Here is a 15,016-nt window from a genome sequence, read left to right as displayed (position 1 = left end):
AGACCATAGTTTCTTTATCCAGCCATCTGTTCTTGGGCACAAGGATTGTTTCTAGATCTGGCTATTGTAAATAGTGCCACAATGAACACAGAACTGCAGATAGCACTTCTGTTGTATGCTTTTAAATTCTCTTTAAGTAACTGCAGTGACAGTAAATACAGTACTTATGGGGAACTGCTGTTCCATTAATCTGAGAGCCCTGTTCTCAGGTTCATTAGGTGAACCGTTACCTGCTATCTTTCAATCACCACCTCCTCCCATCTGTGCTCTTACCTTCCGGATGTTAATCATCTGACCACAAGACATGAATGAATGTACTAATTACAGAGTTTGTCTTTATTCTTAGCCCAGTTGTGAAAAGCCATTTTCTTTACATGCTGAGTATTCCGAGACCATAGTAGATACTGTGAGAGTGGACTCTATTCCTCAATTGCCCAAACGCTCCTCTAGGCTGTGAACCAAAATAATCTTTTGTGGTGATTACAATCACCAAAATGTGATTGTAACTTTATAAGATTTTAAAGAATGTATATCTGCCATAAGGTATGCTATACAGAAGGCAGGTTGTGCTTGGCTAACTAATGTATTTTGTTGAGAGTTATGCTACCCTAATTAATTTTTGAAAGTTTCCATGGAAGTTTATGCTGCTTGCAGATCACACACAGTAGCATGCTTCTTAACTTTTACGTTCCACAAATGACTGAAGAGATAGGCTGGCAGGAGGCTGTTTGTTGCTTAAGCTAGGTGTGAGAACTCTTTACTATTAACTGTACTCAGATATGCTCATGAGAGTCTGAGAATCAACTTAGGATACAGGTGACCTTATGCAAGAGTCTTAAGTTCTGGAGTCAGTTGTCTGGACCTGCTCTCCTATGTGAGATTCCATCCATATGTTGAAGACTAAAAGAATGTATAAAGAAGCTCGTTGTAGCCCAGATGCCATATGAGCCTTGGTGCCTGATTCCGGCACCATGTTAGGTTCACAACTTGTTCTGACTCCTTGTTTCCCTACTATCAGTCAGGAAAGGGCTTGGTATGTCTTTCCCAGGCAAACCTGAGCAGAAGCTACTCATAATCACCAACTGGATCATCCTACATTGTGCTGGAGTATTGGCTGCAGAGGTGACTGGGAAATCTTCAATTCCCTTCTTTCTGGTATGTGGTGATGCCGAGTTTACATTTTTTATTGGTCATAACATTGAATTTTAATTTAGCAGCATTTCATAAACCATATGAGAAGTCTGTGGAGGCAACTTGTAGGGAATTGGGTAGTGGCTGAATAGAAATAATGTCACCAGATCATCAGTGTTAGCACCAAAGATAGAATCCAGAATAGGGCACAGAACCCCTGGAGCTGGGTCTGAAAGAGGCAGTTTATAACCTTGAAGATGGTACAGAGTGTAGGGTACTTGCCATGCTCATGGTTGACCCTAGTTTAATCCCCAGTACCTCATATGGTCCCTGAGCCCTGCCAGAAATGATCCTGTGCACAAAATCAGGAGTTCTTAGCCTTGACACTGTGCCTCAAAACCAAACCAAATTAAATTTTGAGATACTTTGCCTAATGAGGCATCTTTCCTAGAGCTCATAACAGACATCATGAATGAGACTTGGAAAAGTGAAAATATGGAAAGTTGATAGGTTGACATGAGGGGGCCTTACAGACAAGGACTTCACACTATTGACTTCACATTATTTTTGTCTGCTTCTTGGGAATAAACCTAATGACTGAAGCCCAGACAGTGATCAGGATCAGAAAAGTAACAGTGGCACGAGGCCCCAAGTGGTGATTTGTGTTTCTCATCAGCTGAAGCTAATGTCACTGAAGGGTGTAGGGTCAAGTCCTCAGCAGGAGACTAAGAGCTTTAGTAATGCCACTCGTCTTCTGGGAAGAAGTCCTTGGACACTGTTGTCAGCTGGGAACACTGACTTAGACCATTCAGGGCCATGTCACCAGCTTGAGCGCCTTAACCCAGGTGGGACTGACAGTGTTCTCTTAGGGAACAGCATGATTTGAGGCTTGCTCTCAAGGTCCTTGCTCTCTGTTCTACTTCTACTTAGACTGAATCTCAGGTGAAAATGAACACAGCCCAACTTGAGGTCCTGATGAAGGCAGAACACAAGGCGGAGATTGTTCCTGAGAGGATACACTCACAGCTATTCAAACTCTCAGCCTAAACTCAAGGGTTTTCAGAAATGAACACATCTCCAAATATTTGATTAGGATTTTACTAACTAGCTATTGGCTTTTTTTTGGGGGGGGGGAGCAGAGGTAAATATTTTTTATTTAGGTACCATGATTCAAAGTGCCATTACTAACAGAATTTCAGCCATACGTGGTTCCCACTCTGTACTCACCACCGGTGTCAGCATAGCTCTAGCAGTGACCCAAAGCTGTCTCTCACTGCATTCTCCTCCTTCCTTGGTCTTCTCATTTCTTTAATTCTGGGCAAAAGGGTTATACCAAGGAAGGGGTACATCTCATTACTTTATCTTGCTATCCCATATTCCACATGTAAGTGATTCACTGTATTTTATTTTCTTTGCCAAAGTTGCAAACTCTTGTAGAAATAGCAGCCTAGGTCCCATGAACTTGCTGGCGCAGTGCAAGGATTTGATGGCATGCAGGCCAGCTGCCGCAGGAGTCTGCAGTCTCTAGGCAGTGGGACTGCTAAGATGTGCTTCCACACAGAGAGGTGCCTGAAACCTTTCTGAACTGCAGCTGCACCTTTGTTGTTTTCCTGGAATCCTTCCTGGGGATAGGGCAATGGACTGTTTTAGCTTTTCAAATTCCTACTCCAAATCCTAACGGCATTTTGTAATCCACACTCTCTGGATTCAGTGGTTGATCACCTAAAGGACCCATAGACAAAGAGAAAACTGTCAACTCAGGCTTACTATTTCAAAGCTCAAAATTGTTCTTTCATTCTGCTTGCTAAGTAGATCCACTCTGACACAAGAATGCTTCCAGCTGAGTTGAGTTTTGGTAGGAGAGAAGAAAAAATGAGGGCAGCAGCAGCATGGAGCACACCTCTTATGGTAGCCAGCCAGAGCCCGACCAAGTGCACAGATGCTTCTAGAACTGTGTTTTGTATATTATGATATCTATTTTAACTTTTAATGTTGTTTCGAAAAATAAACCAGGTCAGGATTTTGTTCTGAAATTCTCCAAAGATTCTCCAGCTTTCATTTGTTATTTTCCAAGCAGAATGTCCTTGTCTCTCTCTCTCTCTTTCTCTCTCTCTAATCTCTATCTCTATCTCTCTCTATCTCCTCGAATATTGAGCTTCTATATCATGAAATAATTACTCATTTTATTTTTATTTTACTGTTTACTTATTTTGTTTTGCTGTGTTTAGACCTCTAGTCCATAAGTGTAAGCATGTCTGAAAAACACTGTTCTACTTCCTTCAATCAAAAGCAGTGATTCTCAACATCTGGTCCACAAACTGATGCTGGTCTGCTGCTATAAAATGTTTAAAAACAATACCACTTAAGAAAAACTAAGCATCTGTGAGTTTTATTTTTCTTACAAGTATTGACTGTGTCTCTGTGTCGTGGGTGCAGTACACAAAATTATACTTCCCTGTGCAGGGAACTTGATGTGACAACTGTAATCTCTGCTATCTTTTTGTAGTTTTGCTTTGTTTTGTTTTTGGACCACATCCAGAGTTGCTCAGGGCTTTTGCCTGGCAGAGCTTAGAGAAAATTTTGTAGTGCTGGAGATTGAGCCTAGGTCAGATGCATGAAAGGCAAATACCCTCCCCTCAGTAATAGTTGTCTCTCTACTGTCTTTTAAAGCATGGATCTCTGCTTCACAGCTTCTTTTCTGGTTACTAGTTTGCCTCACACTGTTTTTGATTTGTTCTGGGCCAATCTAGATGAAAAAGTACCTCACTGTATTCACAAGAAAAAGTAAATCTACATCACACATTCCGCATAAACTACTATGGGAAGAGTTAGCAGTGTACGACTTTTCCAGAAAAGGCTATAATGCTTGACTGAATGATTCAAAAAGAATCGGGGTTAACAGATGAAAAATACAGAAAGACAAATTGAATATAGAAAAACTCTGAAGCACTGGATGATAAAAAAAAAAAACAGGGAGCAAAACCTTCCAAATTTTGAATTTGGAAGCCTGGCTGGATTTGTGAAGGTTTTTCCCATGAAAGTTGTGTGATGCCTGAGTCTGTTTCTTCATCCACAGTCAGTGTAGTTTAGAATCACTACGAGAGCTCGTTGTGGTCGTTTGGAGCAGTTCCTGGTCAATAGCTTGGCTCCAAGAGGAGTTTTGGTCTCTTTCCTTCACACTGCCCCTTCTTGTCCTGTTCTTTTCAAATTGGGAGTGAGCTTTTCAGGCTCGATGGGTTGCACGTGGCAGGGTTGTGAAAGAGAAAGACATCTGCAGGATAAATGGATAGTGAAGAATTCCATACAATTTTTTTAAAAGGAAAAAAATGCCAAAAGACAGTTTGTAAGGAGACTTAAATGCAGCTCACTGTTCCACCAGCTCTGGTTGGAGCTGAGAGGGCGAGGAGGAAGAGAGCCCCGTATGTGTGTATTCCTGGAAGACTCCGCAGAGCACTACACAGCTATGGCCACACTTGGGAAACAAAAATGTTTAGCATTCTTAAAGTACTTGGTATCTTCATGGAAAGTTTGGGAAAGGAGAACGTGCATTTCCAGGGTCTGGCTGCCAGGAGGTGTGACCCACCTGTGGGCTTGTGTTCCAGGTGTCTCCCTGCGAGCAGTGCCGCTGTGAAGCCAACGGAGAAGTGCTGTGCACGGTGTCTGCATGTCCACAGACTGAGTGTGTGGACCCTGTTTACGAGCCTGACCAGTGCTGTCCCATCTGTAAAAACGGTAGGTGACCACCACCCACTTGAGTCCACTGCACGCTGTATGTAGCTGATGAAAGAGGGTGAGGCTGAATCTCTGTCTACACACTTCTGTGATCTGCATCACGTGTTGGCTGAAACTGCTCTTCTGAAAGGTGTTGCATCTTATTAGTGTCATCCCCATGTATTGCTGATATTAAAAAGTTGTTCAGGGGGAAATTTTAAGAAATGAACCTTATAGGGAAATGCTAAAGAATTCTGCCAATTGTTTACTTGGAGTGGGAGAGAGAGAGATCTGTTGTGGGGGGGGGGGGTGCTCTGGGGACACTAACAGAAGGAAGCCTTCACTCTGTCGGGGTGTGGTTTGGAATAATGCAAGCATGAAACTGTTGTGGGTAACATATGTGAAGTGGGGAGGAGAGAGGCTGGAACCTGGTGAGGGGCTTCTGAAATTGGTGGGCTTCCACAGGTGGCTTATGTAAGGTGGGGAGGAGAGAGACGGTTACTTTCTCCCTGTCCACCTCTGCCACCCAGAGGCCATGTGGGAAGGCCAGGACTGGTCCAATCTGTGGATGAGGCCTTGCATGGCACAGGCCAGGCCCAGATAGCTCCACCTGATGTCTGTTTGGTCTTTTCCTCAGTGGAGGAATTCCAATCACCTGAAATTTCTCAGGGAACCACGGACTCAAGCTGAAGTGAGGAAATGCTTTTACAGGAAATGAAAGTCAGTCCTATACCTGACCTAGGGTTTTCAGGTTCTTCTCTTCAGAAAGGAATTTCAGGAGTGGACAAGCACTGAAGTAAAAACAGATTTTATTTGGAAGGGGAAGGAGGGATAGAGACGGAGGAAGAGGAAGAACACGGGCTTCTCTAAAGGCAGAGAGCATCCCTACATACATCACAGCATTAGAAATGGAAGCATAGAAGTCCACATCTCAAGAGAGAAGATGCGGGTGACACATGTTCTCGGCTACATGGGCAGAAGCAACATATGGGCTCGGGCAGCATATGCATGTCCTTCCTTTGTTCAAGGTGACTATTTTAGGGTTCCTCTAACCTGCCTCCACATTGGGCTTCCATGTAGGTCAAAGTCCATTGCTAGGGTAGTGGCCAATGGGGTAGAGTTGGGAGTGTTCAGTGGTCTTTGAACTTCCTTTCCTGGTCTTTTGTTCCTGCTGAAGCTTCTTTCTGAGTGCTCCACCCTTCTCTGGGTCTGTTCCTGGCACCAGGTGAAAGTCTTATCAGGCCTGAATTCCTGTGCTCAGAAGGTGGGCCAGGAAGGCCTTAAGGCCAGATGGTGTTATTACTTCCTAGGAATTCCCTTACCTTGTGGGCCATTCCCTGTCTGCTTGCCTACGTCACTTCCCTGTGATCCCTCAAACCCTGCCCCAGAAGTGCCTGACAATGGTTATAGCAGATTTAGGTCTGCTATGAGAATCTGAAGAATCCAGATCTGATGTTTCATCAGCTTTACTCGGCAGCTGTCAAACCACACCTGAGGCACACGTCACTCTATGCTCAGTTTCTCGGGGAATATGAAAACTCAGGTTGGAGTGAGAGATTGCTCTTTTCCAGAAAGGGAAATCAGTCCTAAGATCTACTCAGTTTTTCCTGGACTTTCCTCCATTTCAGAAAAGGAGGAATCATTTCAGGAGCTGAGTAGTAAAGTGAAAAATGCTTAGCTGGGGAAAAAGAAGGCAGGAAAGAGTTTCTCATTCAAGGGAACTCGGGCATTAGTATATATTCCAAGTCGAGGTACTGCATATTTTCAAGATGGAGAATATGTGCCATAAAGAAAGTATATATGGGAGGTAGAGATGTGGGCAACTGCACCAGAATGTACTGAATTTATTCCTCCCTGCCTATAGCTGAGTCTATAGCTCACCCAGTCTATAGCTGAGGTGGTGGCCAAGGGGAAAGCTTGGAGCTTTTGTTGGCCTTTGGGCTACTTTATTGTCCAGACAATATTTTTGCAATACACATTACAAGGATCCGTCCTTGCCTGCTACAAAACTACCATTTGTAAATCCAGTTACCTCAGTAAAAATGAGAAGGAAAAAAGAGTCAAAGAAGAAGTTGTTTGAGTAATAATTTCAGTTTCTAACATTGAAGAGAGTCTCTTAATTTAATTTTGTTCTTACAAAGTAGTTTCACTGCTTCCAAGACAAACATTTTAGTTGTGCTCATTTACTTTTCATTTCTAAGTATATTAAGCTAGGAATACAATTAAATATTTTTCATAACTGGGGCTGGAGCGATAGCACAGCGGGTAGGGCGTTCGCTTTACAAGCGGCCAACATGGCCGACCCGAGTTCGATTCCTCTGCCCCTCTCGGAGAGCCCGGCAAGCTACCGAGAGTATTCGATATGCCAGACACAGTAACAACAAAGTCTCCAATGGAGGCGTTACTGGGCCCGCTCGAGCAAATCCACGATCAACGGGAGGGAGATTTTTCATAACCAAATTAGATAGAAGAGACTACGGACCATTATTCTCAGTGAAAGTCTGCAATAGATCAAAAGTCTCGATCTGCTCTTTGAAAAAAAGAAATGGCAGGGTCTCCTTCATCATAATTTATGAAGGGAGGGTGTTTGCTTCACCTGAATGATGAGACTACTTAGTACTTGACATACTGTTACAGTGTTTCTAGGTTCTGGTGTCTGACATACAAGATCAGAACTCCAGACAAAGAGTGGAAGAAGGGAGAAAGTTTTGCTCTAAGAAACAAGAAATTTGAAGTACAAAAAAAAAAAAATAAGAGACATGTTCCTTGGGTATAAACGGGGCTTCCATTTCATAAATTTTCTTTTTTCTTATTGTTTCCCAAATAAAATTAGATTCTGCCTGGGCTGCTATAAATTGGAGTCTGGTTTGACCAAGGATAACCTTTCGTTGTCCTGTTTCTGAGAGTCTGTGGCTGTCAGAAGGGTGTCCTTTAATAGCTGCCTGTAGCAGGATGCTTCGGATGGTACAGCAGGTAGTGCAGCTTTTGATGTCCCCTATCTTATTTCTCCCTGCCTCTGGGACAATATAACTATTTTAGTAATAGGCACCTTCCTACTTAAGAAGGTATTTGAAAAAAGAGCATTCCAGGAGAAGTGGGCTTGTGAATTATGATGAAATCATAAAAGTAGACTCTGAAGCCACCACATTTCAAATATTTTTTTCATTTTCCTTGACTCTCAGATTTTGTCTGCATAACCTCAAGGCATGGTGCTTGGACTCATGACAGAAATTGCAGTTTGGTTCAGAAAGTTGAAAATCCTTCTGTGGCCTGAGCAGTTCAGGGAAGGAATGGCCTAATTTGTGAGTTTCCTCATCAACTCTGGGGTTGCTGGATAGAGATAGGATGTAGCTGGCACAATATGGGACTGTGAATGGTGGATCACCCAGGACTGCTAACTAGTTTTTGAGAAGATTTGTAGAAGGAAAAGATGAAAAGGGTGGAGAAACAGGAGCAGGAGCAGACGCTTGGTGTGGAGTTAAGTGAGTTCAGTGAAGGCTGAGTAAGAGCCTTTGCTTTCCTGGTATCTGGTGACTGGCATCCCGCTTTGGTACCCTGAATGTGGAGGTGCCTAGTGTCCAGTTAGTTCATTCTCCCAATCCCTCTCATCCTTTTCTTTAACCTTTCTAGCTATGACTGAGAGTGCACACATTTGGTTGTGGTGCTTACAAATTTGTGGTATGCATTGGTAGTCATACACCTTAGTTGGGGTACATTGGACATTACATTATAGTCTTTGTGGTGGTGACATGATCATACTCAGTAGTGCTTCCAGCACAACACTTGGCATGTAGGGTGATGCATGAAAGAGAACTCTTGGCCTAGGCCTGTCTGAGACATACTCTACCACTAAGTCACAACTTTGGGCCCACCAAGTCACCTCTTATTGAATGAAATAGTATTTGTTATCTGGCATCTTAAAAATTCAATATGTTCTTATCAGTTATGATACAAAGTTTTGCCTTTAATTAGGGTATCCTTGTATAAGTGTCTCAAAACAGATGGAAATTTTAGAAAATTTTCAAACCCACAGAAAAGTTGAAATCATTGTGCAAAAAAAATTTCTTTTTTAAAATTTTTTTTATATTTTTAATTGAATCACTCTGAAATACAGTTACAAGTTTTTATGTTTGAGTTACAGTCATACAATGTTCAAACACCCATCCCTCCATCAGTGCACATTTCCCACCATCAATCTCCCCAGTATATCCCCCACTTTCCCACCTTCCCCCTGCCTCTATGGCAGACAACTTCCCCCATACTCTCTCTCTACTTGTGGGCATTGGAATTTGCAATACAGATACTGAGAGGCCATCACGATTGGTTCTTTATGTACTTTCAGCATACATCGCCCCTCCTGGCCGATCCCTCCAACCATTATTTTCTCAGTGATCCCTTCTCTATTCCAGCTGCCTTCTTCCCCCAGTAATGAGGCAGGCTTTCATCTATGGGGCAGTCTTCCTGGCCCTTGTGTCTACTGTCCTTGGGTGTCAGCCTCATGTTATGTTATTTTATACTCCATAAATGAGTGCAGTCCTTCTATGTCTATCTCTCTCTTTCTGACTCATTTCACTTAGCATGATACTCTCCATGTCTATCCACTTATAAGCAAATTTCATGACTTCATGAAAAACTGCATAGTATTCTATTGTACTTCCTAAAGTATTACATAGTATTCTATTGTAGTGCATAGTATTCTATTGACTTCCTAAAAACTGCATAGTATTCTACTGTATAGATGTACCAAAGTTTCTTTAACCAGTTGTCTGTTATAGGACACTCAAATTGTTTCCAGATTCTGGCTATTGTGAACAGTGATGCAATGAACATCACTTTATGGAAAATGGGTAGGGAGTATCTTATGATGTGTCCAGGAATATGTTCACTCATATGTGAGGCTTAGCCCGAGCATGTGTAAAGTGGCCTAGAGTGTGGCAGTGGTTAGATAGTGGAAATGGGCTTCCAGGGCTGGGTCCCTTGGGGCGGAAAGGGCTCTCCCCTACATTTTCCTCCATGTACTTTATAGATTCATCTCTGATATTGAGATCTTTAATCCACTTTGATCTGACTTTTGTGCTTGGTGGCAGACAGAAGTCAGAGTTTATTTATTGGGAAGCTATCCAGTTTTCCCAGCATCACTTGGTGAAGAGCCTTTCCTTGTTCCACTTCACATTTCTTGCTTCTTTGTCAGAGATTAAGTGGTCATATATATGAGAGTCTGTGGCAGAATATTAATTGGTGTTCTCTGTTCCATTGGTCTGCAGGTTTGTTTCTAGCTTAATACCATGCTGTTTTAATTACTACTGCTTTGTAGTATAGTTTGAAGTTAGGAAAGGTGATGCCACTCATTTTCTTTTTCCCAAGGATTGCTTTAGCTATCCGTTGGAGTTTAATGTTCCATTGAATTTCAGGAATGTTTTGTCTATTTCTTTGAAAAATGTCATGGGTATCTTGAAAGGGATCGCATTAAATCTGCATAGTGCATTAGGGAGTGTTGCCATTTTAATAATGTTAATACTCCCTATCCATGAGCAGGGGATGTGTCTCCTTTTCCTAGTATTCTCTTTTATTTCCTGAAGTAGCACTGTATCACTGTCATCCTGTTGTTCATTGATTTCCTCGAGTGAGCACCAGTAATGTCTTCATTGTGAGACTTGTTGTAACTGTTTTTGGCATGTCGAATACGCCATGGAGAGCTTGCCAGGCTCTGCCGTGTGGGCGGAATACTCTGAGTAGTTTTCCAGGCTCTCTGAGAGGGACAGAGAAATGGAACCTGGGCCGGCCCCATGCAAGGCAGACACCCTACCCACTGTGCTATCACTCCAGCCCATTTCTTGAAGTAGTGTTTTGTAATTCTCCTTGTATATGTCCTTCACCTCTTTGGTTAAGGTGATTTAGAGATACTTGATTTTCTAGCATACTGTTGTGAACAGGATTGTTTTTCTTAATGTCTCTTTCTTTTCTTTTGTTATTTGTATTTAAGAAAGACATGGACTTTGTCATGTTTATTTTGTAGCTGCCACTTTACTATACAGACCGTTTGTTTCTAGGAGCTTTCCTGTAGAGTCTTTAGGGTTTTCTAAATATAGTATCATATCGTTTGCAAATAGTTATAGCTTGACCTCTTCCTTTCCTATCTGTATGCCCTTGATATCTTTTTGTTGCCTAACTGCAATGGCCAGGACTTCCAGTACTATATTAAATATAGTGGCGAGAGCAGGAAACCTTGTCTTGTGCCTGATCTCAGAGGTCAGGCCTTTAGTTTTTCCCCATTGAGGATGATGCTTGCCATGGACTTGTGGATGGCTTTGACTATATTGAGGAAAGTTCCTTTGATGAACATTCTGCTGAGAATTTTCATCATAAATGGGTGCTGTATCTTGGCAAATGCTTTTGTCTACATCTATTAATATGTTTAGTCACTGTCACTGTCCTCCTGTTGTTCATCGATTTGCTTGAGCAGGCCCAGTAAACATCTCCATCGTATACTTTTGTTGTTACTGTGTTTGGCTTATTGAATACATCATGGGTAGCTTGTCAGGCTCTTCATAGCTTGCCGAGCTCTCTGAGAGGGGTGGAGGAATTGAACTCGGGTTGGCCATGTTGGCTGCGTGCAAGGCAAATGCCCTACCGCTGTGCTATTGATATGTTTATATGGTTTTTATTATTTCTTTTATTGATATGATGAATTATGTTGGTTGACTTGCTAGTGTTAAACCATCCTTGCATCCCCGGAATGAATCCTACTTGGTTATGGTATTTGATCTTTTTGATGAGTTGTTGAATTCTAGTTGCTAGGATTTTGTTGAGAACCTTTGCGTCTGTATTCATCAGGGATATCAGCTTGTAGTTCTCTTGTGGTATCTCTGTCGGTTTTTGGTATCAGGGTGATATTTGCTTCATAGAAACGGTTTGGAAGTGTTTGTGATTCTTCAATTTTCTGGAAAAGCTTAGAGAAGATCAGGAGTAAGTCCTCTTTAACAATTTGGAAGAATTCACTAGTGAATCTATCTCAGCCAGGACTTTTGTGTTTGGGGAGATTTTTATTACTCTTTCAATTTCCTTGAGGGTGATAGGTCTGTTAAAGTATTCCAGGTCTTCTTCATTCGGTCTTGGTAGGCTATAGGAATCCAGGAATTTATCCTTTTCTTCGAGGTTTTCTTGTTTCATGGCATAATGATTCTCAAAGTAATCTCTGGGAATCCTTCGAATTTCTGTAGTTTCTGTTGTGATGTCCTCCTTTTTGTTTTTGATTCCATTTATTACAGTTTTCTCTTTCCCTTGCTTTGTGAGTCTTGCTAGAGGTTTATTGATTATTTTTTATTTTCTCAAAGAACTAGTTCTTGGTTTCATTGATGTTTCAGATTGATTTTGGGGTTTCCATCTCATTAATTTCTGCTCTGAATTTATTATTTCCCTTTTCCTGCTTGGGTTTGCCTCCTATTGTTGTTCATTCTCCAATCTTTTAAACTGTGAGATTAGGTTACATATGTGGGCTTGTTCTTCCTTTCTTAGGAATGCTTGCAGAGCTATAAACTTTCCTCTTAGCACTGTTTTTGCTGTGTCCGATAAGCTTTGGTAACTCATGTCCCAATTTTCCTTCATTTCCAGGAATCTTTTTCTTTCCTCTTTGATTTCCTCTCTAAGCCACTCGTTGTTCAGTCGTGAGCTGTTTAATTTACAGGTGTTTGATTTGATTTTCTGTTTGTGCATGTGATTTGCTCTTATTTTCAGTGCATCATGGTCTGAGAAGATCATGGATACAGTCTCTATTTCCTTAATTTTAAGGAGGTATATTTTGTGGCCCAGCATGTGGCCCATCTTGGAGAATGCCCCATGCACACTTGAGAAGACTGTGTATTCAGCTCTTTGAGGATGAAGTGTCATGTATATATTTACTAAGCCCCTTTCTTCCATTTCTTCCCTAGGATAAAGTTATGTCCTTGTTAAGCTTGAGTCTGGTTGACCTATGGTGTTGAAAAAGGTGTTGAAATCTCCCACTAGTATTGTGTCTTTCTTCAAGTCTATGAGTAGTTGTTTTAAGTACTTTGTTGGTTCCTCATTAAGTGCATATATGTTTAGGAGTGTAAGTTCTTTCTGCTGTACAGATGCCTTCATCAATAAGAAATGAACTTCACTCTCACTTGTGACTCTATTCATTCTGAAATCAATGTGATCTGTTACCAGAAAGGCACTCCGGAATTTTTATTGGAGTTGTTTGACTGTACGATTATTTTCCAGCCTTTGACTTTGGGTCTGTTTGCTTTGACTGTTCAGAAGTGTTTTTGCAGGCAGCAGAATGTTTGATTCAGTTTTCTGATTCATCCTGCTATACTTGGTGCAGTTTGCCCATTGACACAGAGAGATTATTGTTATGGTGTTTTGTCCCATCTTTCTGTCGAAGTTTGGTGTATTTGAGAGGCTTGTCTTGTCTTAAAGTAACCCTTTTAGTTATTCTTTTAACCATGGTTTTGAGTCTATGAAGTTCCTGAGTTGTTTTTCTGTGAATCTGTGTGTTGTTCCTTCTGATATGAGTGAGAGTCTTGCTGGGAAAATATTTTTGGTGAGGCATTTATTTCATTGAGTTTTTTCACTATATCCCAGCACTGTTTTCTGGCCCTGAGGGTTTCATCAGAGAAATTGGCTGGGAATCTTAAGGAAGGATACTTATAGGCAATTTCTTTCTTTGATTTTGCTGCTTTCAAAATTTTGTCTCTATCTAAGGTTTTCATCATTTTGATCAGGATGTGTCTTGGGTATTTTTATTTGGATTTCTTTTGATGGTACCCTTTGGGCCTCCTGAAACTGGTCGCATGTGTTTTTCAGCTCTGGAAATGTAGTAGTAATGATGTCTTTGACGGTTTCTTCTTTGTCAAGGTTTACTTACTGTCCCTCTGGGACTGATAATTTTTGTTATAACTCTTGGTTTCATCCCTATCTTCTCTTGGCATCTGTTGGTTGATTGTGAGTCTCTTTTCCATTTTTCTCTTTTCTGGAGAGTCTCTGTACTTCATTTTGGGGCTCACTGATTCTGTCCTCAGCAGCTGTTACTCTGCTGCTGAGGCCTTCCACTGAGGTTTTCAATTCACCTACCATGTTTTTCATATTTGTTATTTGAGTTTGTAATTTTGTTTTCATGTTCCACATTTCTACTCTCAGAACCTCTTGTATTTTATTGGCAGTTTTGTTCCATTGCTTCTTTTAGCTTCCTATATATCCTCAGTAGCTCCCTTCTAAATTTCTTGTCAGAGAGGTTGTCTAGCACTTCATTACTATTGGGGTCTTCTGGGCTAGTCTCTTCACTAAGTAAGCTTGTTGGACTTCTGTGTTGCTTTACTATTGTGACCTGGTTTAGACCTTTATGCTCACTGTTACTAATGTGGTTTTGGTGTAATACAATTGAGGTGGGGCTAATGACTTAATTAGCCTAATGTGTTTCTGGTGATTAAGCTGCCCTAGTGAAGTTTCCACCTAAGAGGCTAACTTAGGTTTTTATGGGATATGGAGGGGGAGAATAACTTGCACAGTGACCGCGGCCCTGGGAAGGACCCCTCCCTGGGCCCATACCTGGATTGGATGGAAGGAGGAAAGGCGTTTCCTACAGTCCATCTGCAGTTTCTAGTTCCCGTCACTCAGTTAAGAAACCAGCTGTATGTGGGTCTCCAATGAACAGTTTCATACCCTTTATATCTGTCAACATTTAGCCATCTTTCTTTTTCTTTTTTTATATTTTAAATTTCATTTTCATAGAGTTGTTCACAGTATTGCATTCAACATTTCAACACCAATCCCACCACCTTTACAGCTGCCCACCATCATTATTTAGAATTTTCCCACAACCAACCAATCCTGCCCAATAGGAAGATGCTAAATAATTTATTTTGCGTAGCTTGTAATAAACAATTGACTAAGGTGATCCAAAAAGTTTTCCTTAGAGGAAAGTGTGTAAAAATTCTTGTATCTCTTCTTGGAGCCATTAAGCCCCTGTATCATTAGAGACTTAGTCCTTCCGTTATTCATCAATTTGCTCGAGGGGGCCCAGTAACATCTCCATGATGAGACTTGTTGTTACTGTGTTTGGCATATCGAATACCTCACGGGGAGCGTGGGGCTCTACCATGCAGGTGAGATACTCTCGGTAGCTTGCCGGGCTCTCCGAGAGGGGCAGAGGAAT

General features: G+C 41.5%; 1 protein-coding gene across 1 annotated transcript in view; it reads left to right on the top strand.

Annotated features, from left to right (window-relative positions):
* VWC2 (von Willebrand factor C domain containing 2) overlaps positions 1 to 15,016 on the top strand; it is a 138,978-nt gene that overhangs the window by 24,521 nt on the left and 99,441 nt on the right. The window contains exon 3 of the mRNA XM_056138084.1: positions 4,734 to 4,863. Within this exon, the coding sequence (XP_055994059.1) occupies positions 4,734 to 4,863 (130 nt within the window). The remainder of the gene's footprint in view (positions 1 to 4,733; positions 4,864 to 15,016) is intronic.

The sequence above is a fragment of the Sorex fumeus genome, unplaced genomic scaffold (assembly GCF_029834395.1).
Source record: "Sorex fumeus unplaced genomic scaffold, SorFum_2.1 ptg000128l, whole genome shotgun sequence".
Lineage (NCBI taxonomy): Eukaryota > Metazoa > Chordata > Mammalia > Eulipotyphla > Soricidae > Sorex > Sorex fumeus.
The sequence above is the reverse complement of the archived record's forward strand: the minus strand, read 5'-3'. Positions and strand labels throughout refer to the sequence as shown.